This window comes from Alligator mississippiensis, chromosome 2, assembly GCF_030867095.1.
Source record: "Alligator mississippiensis isolate rAllMis1 chromosome 2, rAllMis1, whole genome shotgun sequence".
NCBI lineage: Eukaryota > Metazoa > Chordata > Crocodylia > Alligatoridae > Alligator > Alligator mississippiensis.
Window position 1 is genome coordinate 281,972,578 of NC_081825.1, and position 26,042 is coordinate 281,998,619.

At 40.9% G+C, this 26,042-nt stretch overlaps 1 protein-coding gene across 2 annotated transcripts; it reads left to right on the top strand.

The window, feature by feature from the left end:
- Window positions 1-24: 24 nt before the first annotated feature.
- On the top strand, window positions 25-26,042 carry CCNK (cyclin K). Of its 2 annotated transcripts, none has more exons than XM_006261046.4 (11): window positions 25-183; window positions 869-1,135; window positions 2,126-2,207; window positions 2,995-3,126; window positions 5,471-5,576; window positions 7,588-7,645; window positions 11,355-11,524; window positions 13,873-14,153; window positions 18,928-18,961; window positions 19,815-19,889; window positions 24,687-26,042. In XM_006261046.4, exons 2-11 carry the CDS (start codon window positions 939-941, stop codon window positions 25,307-25,309), a joined length of 1,758 nt encoding a protein of 585 aa, XP_006261108.1. In that variant the 5' UTR covers window positions 25-183; window positions 869-938; the 3' UTR covers window positions 25,310-26,042. The 2 variants fall into 2 exon arrangements, with proteins under 2 accessions (XP_006261108.1, XP_014451911.1); XM_014596425.3 differs by having other exon boundaries at window positions 25-168.

The window sequence follows — 26,042 nt, forward strand, 5'->3', positions numbered from 1 at the left end:
TCTAGCCTCTCCCAATCCGCGTGCCGGGGAGAGGCCCGCGGAGGGGAGGCCGTGCGCGGCGTGGACGCGGTGACGTTGGCGGGGCTCGGACGCTCTGCCCAAGATGGCGCCGTGCAGGGAGTGGGGGTCTTATCGCCCTTAGCGGCTCCGTCGTCCCGGGCGGCTTCTGTGCGTGTTCGAGGCGTGAGTGCGGCCGCGGGACCCGGCCGCCCCCTTAGGGTCGGGGGCCGGTGGAGCGGGCGGTGGGGGCAGCTTGGGCCCAGGCAGGGCGGAGGCGGCAGCTAGAAACGTGTGAGCTCTTCGGACCGGGCCGAGCCCCTTCGCTAGCGACGCCCTTGTAGCCCTCTGCGTGAGGGCAGGAGCCAGGGTAGCGCGGGACGAGCGGTGGGGGGAGAGGGCTGCAGCTTGAGAAACAAAACCCAACCGGTTAGTTGTGCACAGAACAGACGTTTGGGGTGCAGTCAGCTGCCCCATCCCCTAGGCCAGCGGTTCCCAATCTGTGGCATGGGCACCACCTGCGGTACGCTTAACAGAGGCATTATAGTTACTTTATATGACAATAATTTGCTGGCGATACTTAAGGTTGTATCGTTTTAAATTGGGGATGCGCAATCTGTCCGCATTTCACCTGAAAATCATCTGCAGAGAGACTTAGGGAGCAGTCGGATCATGGTGCCAGTACTGTAAATTTCATCTGAAAACTTACATGCTGTGTTTACTGCTCATAGCAAAATCAGGCACTTTCTGAGGTCACTTTCAGGTCTTAGAACTTGCTCACATAATTTGTATAAGTAAAGAAAATTGTTTATCTGAGGGTGGAAATGTTTTTGTTTCTTTACCATTTGTAAAGACCTGTCTGTCTTTTTAGGTTCTGGAGCTGCTACCTGAAAATCTACCCTTTGAAAACTTATCAAGCAGGATCCATTCTACTTCAATAAATGAAGGAGAATAAAGAAAATTCCAGCCCATCTGTAAATTTGGCAAACCTGGACCACACAAAACCATGTTGGTACTGGGATAAAAAAGACTTGGCGCATACACCATCACAGCTAGAAGGCCTTGATCCAGCTACTGAAGCACGATACCGGCGAGAAGGGGCCCGGTTCATATTTGATGTGGGAACACGTCTTGGGTTGTATCCTTTGAGTTGGTTTGAGTCCACTATTTGCATTACAAAATAACAACAACAATAGAAAAATTATTAGTAGCAAGAATAGTTTCTATGTTTTTGATTCGTTCTTGAACTTAAGTCATCTTTTCAAAACATCTTTGACAGTTAAATGTCTGTTTTAATGTATTGTATTTCTACTCTAATTTATTTTTTCTGTTTGATTGACAAGGATTCAGTTGATGAAATGACAGCATAAAGGGGAAACGTGATATAGAGCTGTCAATCATGTATAGTGATTTTGGAGATTAGAAGTATCTGCTTTCTTATTTCAAGCCTTTGCACAAATCCTTCAGGCTTAAGTTTTGGAAGTTTTTCCACTGGACACCTCTAGAGCAACATGAAGGGTCTCCAGGACTATCAAGTCCAATCCTTTGTTTTCTCAGTTGTTTATCTAGGGAATTTCCCAAATCACCATTTCAACCCTCTCACTAACTGTAACACAGAGTAGTAACTGAAACAGTAGGTAAAAGCAGGGAAGGTAAAGTGCACTGCAGATGCCCTGGAACTGCAATGGCTGGGTAGTAGTTAGTTAATATATGTTCAAAAGGATCAAGGCAGGTCAGAGTCCTTCTACCCTTTGTATGACTTGGGTGTCATGATAACTTTATAATGGTAAATGACCCACCTGAAGGCTTACTGTAATTATTTCATTTTTCTGAGCCAGTTCTATGGTTTTTAAGTTAAATGAGTGGAATTACATGGACCCCTCTTAAGCATCATCTTGACTCTCTGCCCATGCCAGCTCATAAGATCTTTAGAGAAGGAGCCTCATATTTTCATGAAGTGAATTTTGTGAAAGTTATTTTGTGAATTATCTCCTGCATATTAAATGCAGTCATTATTAGTTTTAATTTATTTGAATGAAAGCTGGATATTTCTCTCTTTGCTTCTTTCATCCATCTCTTACTTTAAATGTGCTTTATGCTCTGTTTAAATCCTTATCCTGTAGCATAGACACTATGACACTTTGGCAACTGGAATAATATATTTTCATCGGTTTTATATGTTTCATTCCTTCAAGCAGTTCCCAAGATATGTAAGTTTAGAGCATTGGTTTTTTAGTGCAATGGATGTTTTAAGTATGGAGTATTTAAGGTGGTGGCAAATGACTGATGTCAGCCACAGTTATTGAAGTGTCATGTTTTATGGATAGAAAGTTCTGAAAACGGTTGTCAAGATTGCATCTTAAAGTGTACGTGTGTGTGTGTATGTAAAGTTTAAATTGCATGTTGGAGTTGCATAAGTATGTCAGAAAAAGGCTAATATGGAGAATGTTAATTTGTGTGATTTATAATGTTAAGGATAAATCAGATCCTTTAAGCATGTTGCCTTGAAATGAAAATTAAATGTTTTATGTTGAATATCAAACCTTAATATTTACCATTTGTCCCTGTATACGCTCAGTCAGTTAAATGACCTACTGCAAATAAGCCTTGCTATTGTAATTCTGTTAGGCTAATCTCATTCCCAAGGAAGTGTTAAAATGTATGATTTGCAGCTTTTGGTAAATGCTCTATAAAAATAAAAATTACATTACATTTTAAAAACCCTCATGAGGCAATGTTCATTTTATGCTAAGGCCGAAACTGGTTATATTTCTAATCATAAAATGCTGCTTAATGGGCCGTCATCCAAAAGCTTGTATTTACTTTACACATAACTTAGTTTCTACTACTATAGTCAGTGTATCAGCTTTTAATTATGTTAAGTGTTCTATGACAAAGAGCATCTTATAGCCTGGTAGTTGAAATTGGCAATGTTTTACTTAGGATGCTACATCTAAATACATAGACACCTTTCTGAACAAAAGTTTTCTTTGGTAGGTGACTGGAGCCTGCTGTCTCTTCCTGGCAGGAAAAGTTGAGGAAACACCTAAAAAATGTAAAGATATAATCAAAACTGCTCGTAGTTTATTAAATGATGTACAATTTGGACAGTTTGGAGATGACCCAAAGGTAAAAATAAGTTATGCTTAAATTCTTGTCTATGTAATAACAACTTAATATATTGGTAGATTAAGTTAATATTCTTCATATGCTAAGGCTTTATTTCTCTCTGAGATAGAAGGAAAGTTAGATTCTCATTTGAAGGGACACTGACAACTTCAACTTTCATAAAGGTTTGGACATAGAAACAATTTACCATGGGGCAAAAATATGAGGCTTTACTGTAGGAGATTATGCAAAGTTACTGCCATATGCTTGCTCTTATTGCATGACTAGTAGAAGTTAAAGTGATAGCTAGCTGCTTAATACACCTTACTCCTCTTTTATTGAGGGCAAAGCTGCTGCCTTTATTTTCCAATGTAGTTAAGTCTGTAAGGGAAGCCTAAGTCTCTTAATTTTCCTGTTACTTTGAATGGTGTCTTAGGCACAGGAGAACCTGATTTCTTGGGGAAAAGACAATATATTAAGCTGACAATATAAATACACAAAATTGGAAAGCTAAGTAAATACTCTTATAATTTCTTTCAGTTATTAAAATTTTAGGGGCAAACTTGAAACTATAATTCCTACAACTTTTCAGAGAAATATGACTTTTTTTTAATTATAGGCTATCCCTTTAAAAGAAATAAGAAAACTTGAGAGGCATGGATTTTTATGGGTGATACCTTTTATTGGACCAACTACATAGTAGGAGGGACACAGACTAGCTTTCGGGTATCAGCCTAACTATATGCTTGGTCCAATAGGAGATGTTGCCCACAAAAGTCCTTAGCTGTCACCGTTTTCATAGGAAAACTTAGTTTTTCAAAACTCCTTTCAGTTCAGCAAGTGTATGGTATGAGTTTCTAAGAAATATTTCTTATTCTCCACAGTACATTTAGTAGTTTCAGTTGCTTTGACTGATTTTCTTCAGTCGCTACAAAAAGCTACCATTAAAAACACAGTGATTTTTGGATTACTTAGTTCGTAGGTGCTTAATTTGAGACACCTTAAAAGGTTCTTATATTTCACAGAGTGGCCAACTGGTAGTTTTGAAACAGTAAGATTGTCAGGATGGTCATACTGAAGTGAGACGCCCCAAACTGCTCGTCCATTCAGAAAATTGCACGTCAGTTTGCTTCATCTGCCATCCCAAATTCTAGAACAGCAGTCATAATGTATGACTTACAAAGTTTTTAAGATCCTTTAAGAAAACAGATGCTATCTTGTTTATTTTATTTATTTTGTTGATTTTAGTAGAGTTTAGAATCCAATGGACAAGTGGTGATATTTGAAATCCAAAACACATAATTTATTTTTTGTGTTGATTTTGATGCCTCTATATAAATAATAGATGAAGGGAAAGTTGTAAAATACCCTTGAGCCTTTTCACTTAGGCAGAGTTTATAGTTTCATCTTGTTAAGTACGCTTAGCTGTTTATCATGATCATCCTAATGGCACTTCGAGATTTAATTAAAAAATTGATGTCAGATTACCCTATGTGAATCCAGCCTTTCCTGTTTTACTTAAATTATTTGATTTAATGCTTAAATATGATATACAAAATCTTTGTTTTGTTTTGTGCATTTGATGCTTTATGTGCTGTCAGTTTTGCTATTTTTCCCCTGTTCTTCCTTCCTTTTTTACTTGGCTTTTACACCACAATATTGAAAGCTCTTCTAAAAATACTGAATGTAAAATGAAAAAGAAAAGTTGCCTAATTTTTCTGATTTTATTTACTTTGGCATCTCTCATAAATACTGTGTTGAAGTTTCTGTTTTACTACTTGAGGCAGCTGTAATGGAGCAGTCAAACTTTGTTTACCTGGGGATACTGTATAGCAGTGGTCACCAACCAGTGGATCTCGATCCACCAGTAGATCTTAGAGCCTCTTGTGGTAGATCTCAGAGCCTCTTGGAGTCCCTCTGAGGCTGGGATGAGGGGCTGAGTGCCCGCGTGCATGCATGCGCCCCAGCCCAGCAGGTCAGTCTGTAGGAGAGAGAAGGGGCAGGGGCTAGATTGAGGTCCCAGCAGTGAGGGACAGTGCCGCAGAGGTGGGAACAGGGGTAAGTTGAGTAGGGCCCCGGCTGGGTGGGACATAACTGTTGGGGAGATGTGCCCCCAAATAATTTTTTCTCCCTCTACCTCGATCTGCCCCCCGCCTTCCCTCCCCACAGACTTACCTGCTGGGGGGAGATGGGGTGGCAGCTGCGCATGGTAGATCTCGGGTTGCTCTTAAATGCTAAAGTTGTGATCTCCTACTTAAAAAGGTTGGAGACCACTGCTGTATAGTCATATTTGAAACAAATATCAAACGTTCATGAGTGAAAGAAGAGGTAATCTCATTTGTGGTTACTTTGTTATATTTTCTAGGAAGAAGTGATGGTTCTAGAAAGAATCTTGCTACAGACTATAAAGTTTGATTTACAAGTGGAACATCCTTATCAGTTCCTTCTCAAGTATGCCAAACAACTCAAAGGTAATCAATAATAAATAAAATATTTTTAGTGTACTTCAGTAATAGTTGTATACCACTAAAAGAGCAATTTGACCTGAAATTATTTACAAACACTAATCCACCTGATAAACAAAGGAAAAATGAATATTAATCTTATTTTCCTGAAGTGAGTTGAAACGGAGGTTGCCTAGCCCCACAGAGTGAGAGCTAGTAGATATTTTCAAAAATAGATGTTCTTGGCATATCATCCTGCACAAAAATGAGCATACTAAGGCATTTAGTCTTAGTAGATCATATTTCTTTTTCACTTTGTCACTGCTGTTTTTAGATGAGTTGATTTCAGTAGTTCATTTCTCCTGTCATGGAATGCCTTCAGAAGGTCTTGATGGGCTTCCTTAGCCTTGATAGCCCAGGCAAAAGTACTTTTTGACACTATACTTTCTCTTTCCATGCTCAGACCCATTCAACTTCAATTCGTTGTCATCAGAAATCACTAGGGATCCTGGTTTTCCCGGATAAAAAAATCACAAATTTTCTGATGCTAACCCCCAAAATCCATGATTAAAATTAAAGGCCCCCCCTCCCCCCCCAAGCCCTGCTGGTACCTCTCTCTTCCCCCCAACAGCCTCCCCAGCCCCACACATGCAGGCACAGACATACACCCCCCAGCAGGTAAGTGTGTGGGGGAGGGGAAGGGGCGGGGTGGGAAAAAGGGAAGGTGCTGGGGGGGGGAGCCAGAAAGGGAAGGGGCTGGAGGGAGATTGAGAATTAGTGGGGGGAGTGTGTCTCTGCCCGCTCCCAGGAGCGGGGGAGGGTCACACACGGTGGCTGGCACTGCCCTGCACCACTGTGGCTCTGCGGGCAAGCAGCATGACATTGGTGGTGTGGGGTTGTGGTGGTGGCCAGCCACTGTCTGCAAGTCCTGTCTCTTCCCCCTCCCCCAACCCCCGGTCAGTACTCCTCTGCAGGCCACACGCACCTTCCGGCTGAACTGGGGAGGGCTCACACTCAGTGGCTGCCACCACCCCACACCACCAATTCCATGCTGCTTCACACAGAGCTGTATGTGCAACTGGCTGCAGCAAAGCAGTGTGGGGTGGTGGCAGCTGCTATATACAAGCTCCCCCATCCAGCTGGCCAGCCAGTGCATGTACAGAGGGGCACCACTGCCCTTGCCTCTGGCCGGCTGCTGCATGTATGACCCGCAGAGGGGCACTGCTTCCCGGCCCTGGTCCTGGGAGCGAGCACTGAGGCACGTTCCCCCTGCACCCTCATTCTCGATCTGGGTCAGCCCCTAGCCAGCTTCCCCTCCAGCCCTGCCATGCAGCCCCCAAGCCCCACTTACTTTACAGGGTCCAGGAACCAACAGTGAACCTGATCCAAGCCTTGGGTGAGTGCGAGCCTCAGGCCCCACTGTTCCCCCTCTCCCTCTGGACAGGGATGGGATTTCCCCACCCTTTTTGCAATTAGCTCTTGCAGGCTGGAACTCTGCCGGCCTGCAGAGCTCTCTGCAAAGCCAGGAAATCTGCAGGTTTCTCTGCTAAAAAGTAAAATCTGTTTTTTCTCTAATTAAAAACAGGAAATCTGTAGTTTTCTCTGTTTTCCTGTGTGAAACGGAAAACCCGGATCCTTAGAAATCAATTGCTTATCCTACACAACAATCCTATAATGCTCTTGTCCTGTAATGCCATATTTCCCTATTTTCCACTCCAAAAGAAAGAATGCGTCTATTTCATTGAACAGAAAACCACCACTTTGGTGTTCTTTCCACTTAAAAGATAAATGTTGGGTTCCCTATCATTTTGGAAAGCTTGAAAAAATTAGTGCAAAAGGTGAATGTTTTACAGAGAGATGACATATGAAAGCAGTCTTGCAGCTTTAATAACTCACTTGCAACTATTAAACAAAGACCATTACATTTTTCTTGGGATATTCCCAAATATTCCAAAGTCTTTCTTTTTTTATTAGTTTATGCCATTAACATTTTTCAGGCATTTTTAATTTATTATTCAATGTTCTTTTTCTTTTTCAGGAGATAAAAACAAAATCCAGAAACTGGTTCAGATGGCATGGACATTTGTAAATGACAGGTAAAATGTTTCCACGCATTTTCATAATTTTTGACAGTAAAGTATTTCAGTTACTTACCACAACTTTCTTTATTTTGGACCCTGACCTTTCTAATTCCACCTAGATGAACTCAACCTGTACCTTTTTCTGCAAACAGTGGAGGCAGTTCAGATATGTTATAAGTCACTTGGGGGTCTCCCCTTTAAAGAAAAGACTCAAAGACTCTTATTCTAGGGTGAGAGAGTAGATTGGGAACAACAAAGGAAAAGCCAAACATAAGAGTATTTCCACCCCAAATAAGATCCAAAAGCAGCTGGCCAAACCCTTGAGTCACAGAAACAGATCTGAGTTGTCTTTAATTATTATCTGTAGGAAGAGAAGTATATAACTGGTTATCTTAGACTGGGAAAGAGGATTTTTCAAAAAGTTAGCTGTTGAGTGACATATTTTAATAGTTTGGTGCTGTAGGAAGGTAGATTGAGCTGTAAATAATTGTATTCAAGTCTATTACATCAGTCAGCATTTAGAAAAGAAAAACACAAAATATTTGGTTTCATCGTAGTTTGCCATCTGTTACTGCTGAATTGAGCAAACTACTCCCAATTGCAGTTTTAAGTGTGGCTTTATTTTTAAAAGGTTGCTATGTTAATATGACACCTCAATTAATAGATGCAATCTCTGGGTATTGAGTCATTTCTGCTTATTTAGTGGTTAAGCTGTTCCTGGCAGGGCTGCAATGGGAGGGAGCTATGGCAAATTTGTGTGGCTGCAGGCACCCCTCCCCCACCGCACAGCCCTGCTTCACCAGGAAGAGCTTGGTGCGGCCCCAGCCCACCCCGCCCCACGCAGATCTGGGGGCACACGCCCCCTCTGCCCTCCCAGATGAGCCAGTGGCTCCTGGCCGAGCAACGCACAGCAGTGGGAGTCAACCCTCCACACCCCTTGAACTAGCCGCTACTCCATCCTGTGCCCACCCTGCCTGGCTGGACAGCACTTGCCCCTGCCCCAGCCCCATGCCTCCCTTCCCACAGGGGCCTTGATCTGCCCCCTGCAGCTCCTACCCTTCCCCCTCCCTCCACACCAGACTTACCAGCTGGAGGCAGCTCTCCATGCTGCTGGGCTGTGCTCCTCACCACCTGTGCTGTGCCATGGCTGCACGCATGCATGGGCCATTTATCGGCCAAATTATCAGCCTGATGTGGCGTATTTCCAATATATTAAATTTTCTTTATATTGGTGCCAATCCAATATCAGACCCATGTATGGGTGCACCTCTAGTGATTAGGCTCATATTTTCTAGCTCAGGTGCCTAGCTAGAGACAAAAAGTGACCTGATTGACCCAGGGATGTGAGAACCAACAGTTCCTTTTGGCTTTGTTCAACAGTGTTGAGGAACAGCTTCTCTGAAAATAGCTTGCTTTTATTCAAGTATGTTAGGTTCCCACATTTGAGAACGGTAGCATGTGCGCTAAGCTGTGAATACCTGCTTAAGCTAAGTGGGGGTAAAGCAGTTGCACAGAAGGTGGTAACAGTTGTCGTGGAAACACACGCAGCATACTTTTGGGTCAGGTCAGCAGAAGCTTTTATTTAAAAGAAACTACAGCTGTAGGGGAAGTTCCAAAGTGACATGGATTTCCCAAGCACTTGGAAGGGGTCCCCCCCCAAGAGCAAAATCAGGAGGCTTATATACTTTTTAACAGTCGCTTACAACTCACGTGATCATATAGTGAAATTAGCATGAAAAGCGGCTATAATATTACTTCATTATTTCTTTGCTGTAATCAGGATGGGAACTAATGGGGGAGGCGAGGTTAGTTCACAAACCTCCTTCTTGCACCTGGAAATCTACTTTGTACATACTTTTTGCTACCTTCAAGGCCGCGGTGAGCGAAGCAGTTGCAGAGGAGTTACAAAGAACAAACACTTGCCCTTATCTGTTCTACTGTATAGAGCCAGCAATTCTCCACAAAGCAGTTATGTCATCTTATAACTAAAATAATCAAAGTTTAAGGCATATATTTTTTCTGATTCCACAGAGTCTTTTAGAGATGAGCAAGGTGTTTGTCACACGCACGTCAGCACACATAGTTAGGCTTACATCGTATTTATCATAGATAGCGATACTTTAGGAAGAAAAGAAAACAAATTCACTTTCTGATCTCAAGTGAAGCATGCAGGACTAGCATCTATTAGCAGGGGTAGGCAACTCCTGGTACAGGTGCCAGAGCATAGCATATGTGAAGGTATTTTGCTTGGTATTGTGTGCCTTGGGGCAGATGGCAAAGAAGGGTCTGGGACAGTGCAACAAGGAACAGACCCCTCATAGCTCTCCACCCCATCCACTCCTGGCACACCAACATCTTGCAAGTCAGAGTTGCAGGGTTTTTGGCACTGCCCAGAAACATTGCCAACCCCTGTTCTAGGGAAATATTTTTTCCCCATAATTTTGGCCAATGTTAGATGACGACGTGATGGAGGTGATTGTAGGGGCTATATGATGCTTTAACTAATATCTCAGAATATGTGCTTTGAAAAAGCACTGAATTCATCCAGTGTTGTTCATTACTGTCACCAATGTGGATTTCAACTATAGCTAAATTAAGACTCTCTTTCTTTCTTACCTGGTTAAAGGGATTGCTATATAGCATTCGTTAAAATGGGTTAGATTCCCAACAGGGTTAGATTCCCAACAGTAACATAAATATAAATATGTTTATAGTTGCAACATTAAACACGTAAAATCCGCTAAAAGTTTACATCTTACAAGTGTTAAAACTGCGTTTTGCATTTTTACTATTAAAACAATTTTTAAATGAGTCGTTATCAAAGTATACTTCTATTATATGGACTTCAGGCATCCATAATATACGGATTTTTTTTGTTCTGTGCTTTAACCTAAGCTACCTTTTTGTATTTTGATTGCTCTGTGTTTTTTGTAATGCCTCAGTGAAATGTTGTAACCAGCTGGCTAGAACTAAATAATCAAGTTTAGTCTCCCATGATTACATTTAATAATAGAGAAGCTGTAGTAGTATCAGCTTTGGCCTTTGTAGCAATAAATACAATAGTAATCAGGAGGTGACCTGCTGAAATTTTTAGAACTGGATCTAAAAATTTAAGTAATCTAAAACTTTGCTTTGAGGACTTGTTTATTGTCCCTTGTCTCTATTTCCTTGTCGTTTTTGCTTTATTTAAATGCATTTTATCTGTAAGAACTGGGGGGAAAAAAAAGGTAGGCATTCTTTTACAACTGAAGTGAAGCCCTGCATGCATGTCTAGGTCAGAAGACCATATCCAGCTAACATAATAAAAGGATTTTTTTGGCTAAGCAAAATGTAATTATCCAAGCTGGAATTTGATGCAGTTAAATGCATGCCCTTTTCTCCCTCCCTCCCCCTTACATTGTGTGAACTTTATCCTGGTGTGTCAAGCTACATCTAAAACTTCTCAGCTAACTGTTCACTTCTTTCCATGGCTATTATTGCTGAGAGTAATGTTCTTTGTACAGGTAAAATCAAACCTAATTTCTAATTACTGGTACTACATAAAGTCTGAGTCTGGCAAATTAGCTTGTCTAGCAAAGGGATTCCTAGTTTTGTTCATTAACACTGTTTGAATAAGATCTTAAAATGGTCATCTTAAATATTAGTAAATTGTAGATATCACATATTCCTATTTGTGATGTAGCTGTTGGAGCTGACTTAAACTGACTGTTCTTTCATATTCTAGTCTCTGCACTACTTTGTCACTGCAGTGGGAACCTGAGATCATAGCTGTTGCAGTTATGTATCTGGCAGGCCGTTTATGCAAGTTTGAAATTCAGGAGTGGACATCAAAGCCAATGTACAGAAGATGGTGGGAGCAGTTTGTTCAAGATGTACCTGTTGATGTTCTGGAAGGTACCAGCAGTGATTTTTTTTCAAATTAGATACTTGCAGTCTTAAAAAAAAAAAAAAAAAAAAAAAAATGGAATCTGGTCAGTTTCTCCTATAACTTCCTGGTTTGAGTGGCTTTTTTCCCTAAACAGCATGATCACACTTATTGCTCAAAGTAATCTTGTTTAAGTGTATCTGGCACAGGACGTATTCAATGGTGAGCCCAGTAGTCAAATGTTCTGCTTTTATTTTTCCAAGAAAACTGACTCTACCGACAGGACAAGGTATAAAGGGTAAATAGTGATCAGGTTTTCAGTGGGTCTTAGCATGGAGTATATATGTAACTTTATGCCTGAACAATCTTTTTTGTTCAGTGTTTGATTTGTTAATTTTCATTTGTACTACATTTCATTTTACTGCAGTACATCTTACAATGGGGGGGAGGGAATTGGAGTTTAAAAGATGGAGTAAAAACTGCATAATAACTCCTGAACTTTAAAGGCACTCAGATGTTAGTTCTATCCTGACATCTTACAAACAACATTTTTACAAACAGGACTAGCTTGTGAAGAGAAATAGCATGGAGCTCCCATCCTTTCCTAATGCAACATTATTTCCCCTAATGGAGAATGATAAATTGATGCTCCAAAGGAAGTCTGTTCCCTGGTGACACCACAGAATGATGTACTCTGACCCCTGTACTATTGGACAACTGAACTTATTCCTTCATAAGCCATCAAGTCATGTATTAGTACCACCCAGACTGTGTACATAGAGAACTCTGTTAGGACACCAGTATCTGTCTTCTTACATATATATGCATCAAGGTTCCCTCTAAGGTGCACGTGTGTGGCCGCGCTCAACTAACAGCGTGGCTGCGCACAGCCTTTTCAAGGCTGCACACCGGGAAGAGGCTGGGGTGGGAGCCTGGCGCAGGCTCCACCATCTCCAGGGAAGTGCTTCGCTCCCTCGCATCAGAGCTGAGGCATGGAGCACTTCCCCGGAGCTAGCCGAGCCTGCATCAGCCCCCCACCCCAGCCTCCATCCCTGCCTTGCCTCACCTCAGGGAGGAGCCACTGCCTGCCCCAGTGAGCCTCCGCCGGCTTCAGGACACTGCTCCACTCCCCCACATGGCCTTGGGGAGCAAGGAGGCACATGGTGTCAGGGCCGGGGAGCAGAGCAGTGTCCCGGAGCCGGCGGAGCCTCGCTGGGGCAGGCAGTGGCTCCTCCCCGAGGTGAGGTGAGGCAAGATGGAGATGGAGGCTGGTACAGGCTCTGCCAGCCCTGGGGAAGTGCTTCACTCCCCGGCCCTGATGCAGGGGAGTAGAGTACTTCCCCGGAGCCGGCAGAGCCTGCACCGGCCCCCAGCCTCTTGGCTCCAGCTCCTGGCCCCCAGCCTCTTGGCTCCAGGCCCCAGCCTCCGGCCCCCAGCCTCATTCGATAAGTGTCCCATGCCAGACCGAGGCGGCGCGCTCATGGACTGCTACTCCTTAGAGGGAACATTGATATGCATATATTATGCTCCTTAATTTTTTTTTAAAGGAGCCTTCCCCAGTCAATCTCTTCTCAGTTCACATAGCCAACTTAATTTCAAGTTATAGCAAGGCTTGCTATAACATTATTTTATACAGTTTCCCATATCATAAAATAGAACTTTATCACAGCATTTATATTATTATAGTCCCCAGTGTTTATCATCATTGTGCATACGATATACTTTTCTCTTTCTCTGGGTGCATTTGCTTCTCACTTTTTATTTTGTATTTCCTTTTATTCCATTACTTAGCATTTAAAGGCTCCAGCTGCAGTTATAGTTCTGTTTTTTTGGATGCTCTGATGGCAGGCATCCCCCAAGTTCTTTCAATCTAAATATAGAAGAGTGAGAATTATTTCATTTTTATAAAAAACAAAAAAAAAAACCAAACAACCTACACTCAGAGTGAAGTGATTTGTTTGAGATTTGATTGAATCAGAAACCTGACAGAAATTGAACCCAGATCTCCTGAGTCCATACCTTCATCAGTTGCTACAGCTTTTCTGTAAGAATTCTCCTGGTTGCTTTGTTTTTACAATCATGTTTTGTTGCCTTAAATATATATTTATTTCTCCTGTGGTACACAAGACCCCTGCTCCCATACAGACAGAAATTTGCTTTAAAAAGAAAATTGAAATTTACTTTTACTACACAGCAAATTCTGTCAAATGCACAAAGAAAATGTAAAATGCTTACAGTTCTAGTGGTCCATTGTGACAATGGGGAAAATATTTGCAGTCCTAGGTATGATTTTGAAAATGGTGTCCTTGGAAACAGATTTAAGCCAATGTTAACTTTCTTGTTAGAAATGTGTAACCTTTGGGCCTTTTTTTGTTAGACATCTGTCACCAGATCCTGGATCTATACTCACAGGGGAAACAGCAAATGCCTCATCATACACCACACCAACTGCAACAGCCACCATCCCTTCAATCTACACCTCAGGTGCCTGCAATACAGCCAGCACAGCAATCTCAGAGTTCTGAGCAATCACAGACACAGCAAAAGGAGTCCCAACAGTCAGCACAGCAGCAGCAGCAGCAGCAACAGACACAAGCACAGCAATCTAAAAAGCCTTCTCCCCAGTCAAGTCCTCCCAGGCAGGCTAAAAGACCAGCGGTATGTTGACCTGAACTTGTATTTTATATTCAAGTGAATAATGTATTTTCCCTGCCAAAGACTTTGCAACGCAGCAAATCTTATTTTATCAGGCTTGCTTTGTTGCAGACATCTTAATTTCATAGGATACAGCCTTATTGTTATATGTGTTTAATATTTGCTAACTAACAGCTTTGACAACGTAGACAAATTTGGTACATGGTACATTCCACCCAGCAAACATAAATGGCAAATAGACTTCTAATGTAATGTATGAACAGTTGTTTGTGGGTTTCTGTAGAGTTTTTTTTTTCTTGGCTCAAATAATGGTTCTGTTCTGAAAAGTGACTATAGCATGTGGTTTTTAGTTCTGTCCCCTTGGTATATTGAAACGGGCATCTTTGCTTTAGTGGCAAAAGAAGCTTCTTATTCTTGTCAAGACTACTTTGCCAGCACCTTTCTTTATAATCAACCAAGTTGTTTGCTATGCTCTAGTCTGTTCCATATATGCATACCAGTGAAAAGATGGGAGTTTGCATGGGGGTTGACTAGGAGAAACTTTATTCTAAGAGATGATGCAAAAGAAGTGGCAATCCTAACTCTACTTTCAGAAACCAGATCGAGTTTGCAGTATTGGCCATCAGGAAAAAGTCTTCCAAAATGAGTATATTTGCAATTTATATTTATCAGCCTATCCTAGGGAATAGACTGATAATATGGAGCTCTGCTGTTGTTAGATACTTTCATTGGAACCATTTAAAAGTTTTGCATATTCCTATTACTATAGTAAAAAAAAAAAGAGTTTTATGCATTTCAAGTCTTCTGTTTTATATTGTATAGTGTAACCCATTCAGATAAGAGCACAATGGAGCCTAGGCAAAATCTCGGATATTCCAGTCACAACCTAAGTAAACCCGTGTTGAAGTACAGCTCTTGGTCCTCAAACTTGTATGCAATTAGCAAAATTATCTCCTGTATCACATGGGTGTTTTGATAACCTACTCAGACATCAGTGGAATAACCAGGGCATTATCCACACAAGAGCCTCTGACAGCTGTTCTCTCAGCCTATTTAGGATGAGTGTGTTCCATGGTTCTAGATCCTCAAAATAAATCCTTTTATATGCTCTTAATGGCTTATATTGTGACCTACTGCAGCTAATTCAGGTTCACTTTGAGCAAACAAGAGGCAGCCACCCTGCAGAGAAGCAGGAGATAGAGTGCATGATACAAAAATGGGGGAAAGATATATATCCTAGAAACAGGAGCCAGAAAAAAAACAAAGCTGCTTGGGTCTGAATTACTCTTTATAATATGTACAGTAATTTCTGCTGACGAAACAGAGCCAGATCTGCGAAGGAGCTTGCAGCTGTATAGCACTACACAGTAATTCAGTATAGAAATAAGCTTTTTATAATTTGGTATTTTGAGGAAAATTGAGGGAAAATAACATTGTAAAAATATCAAGTAATCCTTGACTGCAGGTGGTTGGAGATGTGTTTTAGGTCTGTTTTACAATTGCACCTTTAGCAGCCTCATGCTTTCAGCCCCATGGTAAAGCATGAGTTCTTAACTAACCCATAAGAGGAATCCAGAGCCAACAATGTAATTTCCTGCAGCTGTCTAGATTTTTGTAAGGGTTCCCTAAAGAGTACTGAATAGGTTTAATCTCACTAAATTTGCATCTGAGGTTCCTGTCAGAAAGCCCAGCTAGTAACAGCCCTGGGAGTGTGAAAAGGTATGAAATGGAAGATAATCCTAGAAATTCCATGGAGTGAAGTAAGAGAGACCCACATTCAGTATAAAATTTTAGGTGAACTGGCATCAGGGTTGTACAAAAGAATGTAGCAGCTGACAAATAAAATAGTAGTTTATATGCTAAATTAACCCCAGGCTAACCACAGCATGATGGGGCAGCAACAAGATGCATATTGTTTAGAGAATTGCTTGTCTCCAGAACATTTTTGGTTGAACTGAGTATATGGCTTCCTGAAACAGCCTGATAGTTCCTATAAGAAGGGGTGATGTAACTTTCACTTCAGCTTTTATACAGGATAAAGGTATGTTCCTGGGAGACACACAAATCACTTAAGCCAATTGTCATAGTTTAATGGAGTTATGACACTTCGTGCCAGTTGAGGTGGCTCCTTATCACCTTAACAAATGTCTGTATAAATCACCTGCACCTGAACCATTAGTCAATTGAGCACTCCAATCTTCTTACCATGGGGCAAAGCTAAGCTATAAGTAGGGGCTGATATTTATATGAATTTCTTAGAGTACCAAAGGAACAGTTGTATGTGAGGCAACCCCCACAACATCTAAAACTGATAAGAATGAACTACTCTCAAACAGCAGCGTGTCTAGTTCAGCACTTGCTAAAATACTACTATTGAACCTGGGAATATTGGCCTGCAACACAGCTGAACAACTAATTTTAAAACAAAAAAACAATTCTCAGTTTGCTAAAATATGTTGGCCAGTATCGGCAGGGCAAGGGACACCAGACAGTTGTTTACCAGGGTAAAATTTTGTGGCCTTGTGCATCAGTGGTAGAAAAATCGCAACAGGCATTCATTTTCATAATTGGGTATGCAACATATATGTAGCTTTACTTGTGATCATACCATACTCAATATGTTTAATGTAATAGCTACATAAAGATTATAGGCAGTTACAAAAGCTTGTGGCTTCATAGTCACTCTGAAGGTTTGAGATGGTTAATACATTTGTAAGTTGCTCACAACTGGACAAGTACTGTTTGTAGAGACACAATAAAATATTTGGATTAGAAGTAGCATATGAAAGTGGGGATGCAACATTTTTTGAATTCGTACACAGTATTAAAGTGGAAGATAATTAGAATTACATAATACGTGCCAACCTCTGGTTTATACAGCCTTTTTTCATAGAGTTCTTCTCACATAATTGCTTTTTTTTTTTTTAAATAATGTTTGGTCCTTTGTCATCACTGACAGACAACTGGCATCCTTGTGAAAACAATTAGAAAACCATCTTGAAATTTGAAACGGCTCACAGCCCTAGTGATTGGCATACAGAAAAGCAGATACTGCCAAAAATGTTATTTAGTTTTGTTACAGTTCATGTTATTTAGAGGCTTTGTAGTGTTTCTTCTGGACAGTCTTATTAAATCATGAACTTCATTAAAATGGATTGCAAGAGGTTCTTTAGAGACGTGGGGATGTGGCACCCTTAAATTCTGTGTTTGTTTGGTTATAGTTATTTAGTGTGTATTAGATTTTTTGGGCAGCTATTTTGAATCTCTGGAAAACTACTTTCTATGGAGGGGATAGACCTGTTTACTCATGGTAAGCTCTAGGGAAAGAATCAATATAATTTTAAATTGGATATCAAAGAAAGCGCCATGTTTGCTTAATGCAGTGGTTCTCAAACTTTTTAGACTCAAGGCACCCCTTGGGGAAAAGCCAACAAAAGGTCAGAATGTTTTTAACAGTATGGATTCCTATTTGAAATCTTTGGGCTTATCTTGTGAATCTTCTTTGCATACTTAACAGTGATAACATTGCAGGACACCGTTGAAATGTGCTCAAGGCACCCCAGGGTGCTGCAGTACCCAGGTTAAGAATCTCTGGTGTAATGATAGTAGTCAGGTTAAATCTAGAACCAGGATTGTGCCTTATTGGGAGGCACTATGGTTACGGGGATGGAACCAGAACAGCACTGCATGTGTGCTAGAAGCAAAGCAGCCTAGGGCTGTCTGCAGGAATGTAGTTGTCTGCATTTAAAATCATGCAGGATGGTTTTGTAGACTTTAAAACTCTGCCTGGCTGTGAGGTATTTAATTCTTGTTTAAATCCCTGTTAGACTACTGAACTTTTCAAATTCCATTGGTTTTCAATGGTTATTTTGACTGTGCATGCAGCATAATTGTGAGGTTTAGGAGTGTGAACTTTAGTCTGCAAAAAAGTTTATGGAATATTGAGGAATTCAGAGACCTTTAAAAAAAATTAAAATGAAATAAAGATATGGAATTTCAGTGCCATGCCAATGTCATGGTAGGATGTTCCAAAGAAAACCACCTTTTAGCGTTGAAAACATTTATTTGGCTAACTCCCACATGTGTAGAACATGTCTGAGTTTGGCAGGTATGCCAGTTTGGTGACATTATGGTAACAGTTGGCTCTTACAGCACTTTCTATATAAGATTTTGAAGCACTTTACAAACTACTTTACAACCTAATGATTAACTAAAGCAGAAAGAGGGGAAGTGACCTAGCAAAGTTCCCACAACAAATGTGAGGGAGAGGCAGGACCAGAACCCAAGTCTCCTGATTCCCAGTGTTTGATTAATTTGGTGGCCTCTGATGCGTCTGCAGTAAATTATGACTAGGTTAAACTAGCTGGTGACACTCACCAACAGGGATTGCAACAGGCAATGTTATGTTTCAAGTAGCTGCATTTTCCAGATATTTTATATTCTCATTTGTAACTATCTGCTTTCCATTCAAACTCCCAACTTTATGCTTCCTGATTCACCATTTTCTGTGGTGTCCAACACTTCTTGCTAAAGGCTTTGGAAATCATTATTCTTGTACTTTTTTATTTTGAAAAAAGAGAACAGAATTGTGTTCTGTTAACACACAGTTCTTGCTCTTGAGTTGAAAACAGATACAGGGAAATCCAGGTATAACAGGCCTTAATAAATTGAATCCTGTTAGTAGAATATATTTGCTAATTATAAGTAATTTCAGAATGTTTCAGATCTTATGTTGTATAGTTCTTGATTTTGACATGAACTCTATTTTCAATAACAGCCTGTGTCCCCAAAGGAAGAAGCTAAGGCATCAGGTAAATATGATATTTTCTGTCCTATACCTTTCACAAAGAAATTGCATATCTCCTGTGGTTGCTTGGTTATTCTTCCTTCCATAATTTGTTTGCACTGATCATGCAGTATTAAATACAGACTCTTTCAATAAAAAAAGTCTTAGTTGTAGAAGTTCCATAAGCAATATTTTTTAAGAGTCCTGTATTGCTTAACCAAATTAACAAACCCTTCTTATCTTCTAATTAAAGAACATAAATATTTTGTAGGTAGTTTTTCACCCAGTACTCCAGTAAATTGTAGCATCTTGATGCTGACTGACAGTGTCATAGTACTGAGTAGCAGTGGGACTAACACTGAACATTGTAAAAGTTCCAGCTACAATACAAGATAACTTAAGTTTGTAACCATTTATTGGCAAGACTGCCTGTAGACACAGTTTTTATCCTTTCTCAGCAAAGTGAGTGTGTAGTGACTTGCATTTAACCATATGTTTCCCTTGTCAGAACTCTGAACTAACATGAAATGCTATTTGCTTCTAATACCAACTTTAAAGCTGTTACTTTGCTGTGCAGTTTAGGATGGGTTTGTGTGTCTGGGTACATGTTCCAGACCTGCTACTCTGGGTTGCCACACCTGAACTGCTGTTCATAGCTGGTTATGCAGCCATGTCTCTAGCTGCTTATAATCATGGTTAAAAGTTACTGTGGAGAGATCCTTTTAATAATTTAATGTATGTTACAACATACAATAAATTCTAATCTGTCTGAAGGCTCATTTGTTGCCTTCCGGTTCAAAGTTATGCAGTTTGTATATTTTTAAAATATCTGTATTAATTTTTTAATACTCATAGCTTCTATACATCTTCTTTTCCAGAACCTCCACCACCATCTAAAATTCCTAAAATTGAGACCTCTCATCCACCAATACCCCCTGTGCATCCACCTCCAGGTAAGTTTTGCTGAGAAGTGTATCCTATAATATTGTTCCTATTGGAGCTCTCTGAGTTGAATGCTTGAATTTTTTTTGTTGACTGGAACTGAAAGCGTCTCCTGTTGCTTTAATCCCTTTGGCAACATTAAGAACACTGTGGATTAGGCTCTAGAGGGAGTTGCATCCTAGCAATGTGGGTTTCTTGTGATCTGGGAAGGTTATCTTGTGGAAATAATATTCTGAAGACTTCAAAAAATAAAAAAAGCTGGGAGACTCCTCAGGTTTGCAAGGAGCATTCAAGAGAAAAAATGCTTTTTGGTTGCAAAGTACCCAGAAGAGTAAATATGACAGGAAACAAATTATTTAATGTGAGGAGCAGCTGCATGCCTTTCTGGCATGGTAGCTGGAACAGGCCTCCATCTCCCAAACGTTTTTGCTTTGCTATATTTGAGACTGATGATACCCAAGCTAGTTTAATGCCAGATACAAAAAACTTTGTCAAAATGTATTTGGGAGAAAAAAGAATGGAAAAAGTAAGGTTATATAGGTTGCATTTTGTTGTAATTTTGGCAATCGCTATCTTTGTGGCTTTGAACATTCAAAGCTATGTATTCTTCATCAGTTTGGATAATCTTTGGAGAACTATAGTAGAACAGCTGCCAGTATTAGGAATATTATGCAGGAACCGGCATTGTAGCATTGTTATTTTGCCTTGGAAGAGCAGCACTATCATGTCTTGAACTTGATGTCTTAAAGAGATTTTTCAGTGGCCATACAAATGTTTGCAAAATGGGAATATTTTTTAGCTGGGTAGAGCTTTGTAAGAATTTTTTTAAGGATCTGACTGTACTTAATTGAGGATCACGTCCATATAGATTTGAAGCTTTAATTTTATGTCGGAGGATCTGCTCATCACACCTGTTGTATGTGGTACATGTTGGATAAGGAGTTCTGTAGTTGCAGTAGTGATGTATAGATTAAGTTTGTCACATATCTGAAAGCCTTAACTTTTGAGGCTTAAGATCTTTGCATAAAGAGGGAACATTTAATCTATTGTGATTGTCAAATGAGCCTGCTTCATGCAACTTAGACTGTCATCAGGATAGAAGAAAAAAAAGGTATGGTTTAAACAGTGGTTGTTCTCTTACCTTAACCCATGTTAACAATCAGAAAATTCTGGCAGGCAGGCTGGGCAGTTAACCTTTCTAGCCATTTTCAGTTACTGTCAGTGTTTTGCTGTTGGCAAAGGTGAAACTGAATTAAGAAGCAAGGGTCTCTGAGTAACAAGGTAAAGAGTCTTAATGAGACATGAGGAGCTGAGAGCAGGCTGCTCCTGCACCAGTTAGCTGGCACACTTAACTGGGCAGAAGAGGCATCTTTTATTATTGAAATCAGTGGCATTTGGCAGATGGTTGGTGTCATTTGTTTTATTTAAATGCCTGCCTGCCTGCCTTATCTAGGGCATCTTCAGTGGCTTATCCTGTAAATAGAAATTTCTCTGAATGCCTTTTTACGGGTTTTGATAGTGATGAATGCACCAGTTAAGAGCCTAGTCAAATCTGTGAACCTTTTCTATGTTGTTTGGTTAAGGTCCACTCCAGTGTAAAGGTCAGAGAAGCCTGCAGAGAGCAGTGCCATGGAAAGGCAAGTTATAGATTGTGAAAGTATAGCAGATCATTTGTTGCATCTTGATGCTTTTTTCTGGAAACAAGGGCCCTTTGGCTTTCCCAAGACATTGAATAGCAGGTAAAAAGAGACATGGAGGCTTTTAAAAGCCAACAGGTGCTGTGTGAACAGTAAGCATCCCTTCGCCTCCACGTCCCATGCCAGGTCTCTAGTATATGTACCTGGACACAGGTTCTGATTCCTCTACAGTGGTAGGCAGCAGGGAACAACTTTTTCCTTGGCTGATCTCCCAAAAGAGAATGACTTCTGCCAGAGGAGCTTGTGATGTGCACACACCATATGGTTTTGAAAGGAATTGTAGTATTGTAAAATGTGTTTCCAGTGCCTTGACACATTAGCCGTCCTTCCACTGACCCTAAGATATGACTTGAATATTTTATAGTGCATGCCACATTTTGAAACCTTAAAATGACAGCTCCTAATGGTACCAACAAGAGGCAGAAAAGCACAGTGGCAGGGTGTGTTAGAACTATAAAAAAGGAACAGTACCTGCTCCTTTCCCACCTGTCTCATGTGTAAAGCTCCAGGTCTTCATAAGTACACTAAATGCATTAGTAAATCACAGTCGGTCTGCATAATTCTGTGTAAATCCTGGCTGTACATACCTGGCAGTTGAGCAGAAGGGTCTGTAAATTGCTCTTTCTCTTGAATGAACTATAGTCTTTATATTAAGTTGTGGGCATTCTTTCTGCTCTGCTTGTGGGTCGTGCCTGTTTTTTAGGCCTGATAAACAGTCCCAACTCCACTGGAGCTAAATTGGTTAGGAATTTGTCTTGGTCCTCTCTGATTACATAAAACAATTTTGCCTGCAAAGACAACCTAGGAAACAGTGTACCGTGGCAGTGACACTTCCCTGACTCAGCAGACTATCTGCAGCAGTTCTAGGAGCTGTCCCAGACATCTCAGAATTGGGAACCCTGAAACATCATCCAAATCCCAGCAGTCACCGTTTCATCATTGTGGCAGATCCGTCCTGAGCAAGTGTGAACCTCTCAGTCCCTCTAGTTGGCAAAGGCCCCAGATGTCCTTGTGGCTAGGCATCATCTGATATCTGTCAAAAAACACTACAAGCTGAAAATGTGTGGAACAAGATTGGAAATAGAAAATATCAGGCCATTGTAATGATTGTGTTCTTTTACATAGTATTACATCCAGAAGTTAAGTGAGGCTGCTGCCGACTGTACCAGGCAATAATTACAGGGTTTAGATGATACTCACTGCTGTAATGTTTAGCTTTTTTTTTTTTTCCAATCCTGCCTCTCGCTTTCATTTAGTTTGCCCCTGTGTGCCACAATGGGGAATGGGAGTGTCATACAGGATCTTTTCACATATGCTGTCTTATCGTCGAGTAAAAAGTGAGAACTGTTTTTAACATAGTCTATCCTGATTTAGTTTCTTATTTCTCTCACATTTTTTTTTTTTAGGATTTAGGCTTAGAGCCAACCTGATTTACCTTTGGGTGAAAGAATTGCTGCCTTAGTTCAAATTGTTGCTTATTCAGCAGTTGAAGAATAGCACAAGTAGCCTGGGTTCTCTCTCCCTTCTTTTATTGCTGTTTTAGTTCTTCTGTCCATCAGCAGTGGAATGGCAGCTCTGTAATACTGCTGCTACATGGTTTTTTGAGTGAGAAAATGTTTTGTACTTCATTCTAATGCTCTTTGCACTCTTGTAATACAAAAGTAAGGCATATGCCTGCCATATACAAGTTTATTTCTAGAAGTCAAGCTTTTTAATACAGGAAACCCTCGCTATTTGCAGGTTGAGCATTCGTAGTTTTAAATGTTTGCAAATGCATCTTAAATACTTACAGGAGCTCCTTGGGAGCTCTGCGCTTGCCACCACCAGGCTCCAGCAATCGCCAACACAGTTGTGCCCCCCCAGCTGCTGGGGGCACTGCGTTCATGAACGCAATGCCGCATTTGCCGATTTTGCCATTCCCAGGGATCTCAAGAACATACCCCCACTAATGGCAAGGGTCGCCTGGGCTCGCTGCTTTATTCTGAAGGGATGTTTCAGTTGAGTCCCATTAAGGAGAAACACTAGTCTACTAAGTATTCAAGCCAGACCAGATTTTTCCTTTTCCCTAACATTTATCCCAATCAGCCTGAAACTTCACCAGTCTGATCTTATTTGGGGATTAACCTCTCCTCCTACCAAATATTTCTTTTAATCTAATGGGTGTGTAGAAAATGAAAGCTAAAAACTCATTTGGTTTGAGCATTTTCCTAACTCCATTCTGGCTTTTTATTTTTTCACCAGTTGTGCTGTTTGGCACCTTGCCCATGTAAGAATTGTCTTAAAAGCTAATATTCCAGTCTAGGGGTGGCCAGGCTGCAGGACGCATGCAACAAGTGGCATACTGCAGATCTTGGAGGGAGCAAGGAAACAATGATAAGGGCAGGGAGCACGGGCCTGGAAACGGAGGAAGAAGAGAGCAGCAGTTAAGCAGAGGAAGAGGTTGGAGTAGCACTCTGGGAGGATGCGGGGCTAACTTGGGGCATGCCTGTCAAAGGTTTACCCCCTCAGTTCTACTCAGTTTTCCTCTCCTGCCTCTGCTGTTTGGTCAGTTTTTCTATGCAGCAAGCTTTTTGAGTTGTGTGCAAGGGAGAAAACAGCAGTGCTCTAGCATGCCAGCAGGTTGGTCATTCTTTTCCCTTAAATGGGAACTAGAGTCAGTAATCAAGAACCCAGTTGAATAAGGCCCATCAGCTTATGCTGGTTTGGCAGGTTTGCATTAAATGCATGTTCTTAAATCTCTGAAGCTGCATGATGAAACCAGATTTGTTAACAAGATGCACTAAAAGTTGTGAAGTGTTGCATCTGATTTTAAGAAGCTAGCATTTTCCAGCATAGGTAGGATTTCATTTTTCTTTAAAGAAATGACCAAGCTTAAATAAGCTCACCTCATGGGAGGGACCAGTACAGTAGCACCTGCCCTTCTTTCAACCTTAAGTGTTACCAGGGTCTGATAGAGTTGATACAAATATTCCAATCCCAAGTAATCAACATGTAGCTAGACAAAATGAGGTCCACGTTTGACACGGAACTCCCTGAAAATACAGTAGCGTAGGCAGAATCCCTTAATTGCTGTGCTGCAGAAAAATCAGTTATGCTTTTTGTCTGTTCCAGAACGCAAACCACCTCTAACAACTGCGGTTTCAATGGGAGAAGCAGAGCAAACTACTACAGTGGACTCTGTAGACATGCCAAAGGTCCAGATTCCTCCTCCAGCTCATCCTGCACCAGTACATCAGCCACCACCTCTGCCTCATCGCCCACCACCACCACCGCCCACCAGCTACATAACAGGGATGTCGACTACAAATTCATATATGTCAGGGGAGGGTTATCAAAGTCTTCAGTCAATGATGAAAGCAGAAGGACCAACTTATGGAGCTTTGCCACCAGCCTATGGACCACCAACTCATTTACCGTACCATCCTCATGTGTATCCTCCTAACCCTCCACCACCTGTTCCACCCCCACCAACATCATTCCCACCACCCAATCTCCCACCTCCTACTCCTGGGTACCCTCCTCCACCTACATACAATCCTAACTTCCCTCCTCCACGACTGCCTCCAACTCATGCAGTTCCACCTCATCCACCACCTCCAGGGCTAGGAATGCCACCAGCTAGTTATCCCCCTCCTGCGGTTCCTCCTGGTGGACAACCACCAGTGCCACCTCCAATACCACCACCTGGTATGCCTCCTGTAGCAGGACTTGGACGTGCTACGTGGATGAGATAGCATGAGAGACTTGCGTACAAATCCTTTAACTTGGAAGAATAATTAAGAGGCTGAATAGTTAAGAAGCGACCATATCGTGAAAATAAATAGGAGGGCAATTTGTATAATCTAGCTTCTGAAACAATACGAGAACATTATGGAACATGGAATCTTAGTTTATCTATTTTCAGTATTGTTAATGGTGAGATTATAGGCTTTTAGTATAGGTATTGCAAAGCAAATTAAAATCCAACTTTATACATTTAGTTTAAACTTGAGTTTTCTGAGTTATTCCAGCATTGGATTACTTCATACTAGGAACAATGTTAACCAGCCATATTGGCTCAATTATATCAATAAGTAAATTTCCTTCTAGAAATCAGTGCCTACTTTTTGAGTATAAAAATAGTCAGATACCTTAATTTTCCACCTAGAGTGAGAAACTTCATTTTCACTGAGCAGTTCTCCTAATTAAATATTAAGTGTCACTGGAGAGTTACTTTATTTTAAATACATGTTTCCAACCACTAGCTGACTAAAATCATTTTGAGGTCTTTGCCTTGCTGATATTTTTTGTTTTGGAATGTACTGGTATCTTGAAAAGCAATGTATGTTTACAGCTATTAACAAATTCCTGTACATAAATATATATATTTTCTAAGTGTGGAAGGTATGAATGTAACATACTGTGATTTACACCTTGGTTATGAGCGGGACTACTTCATTTACCCAAATAAAATTGGTTCTGAATTTA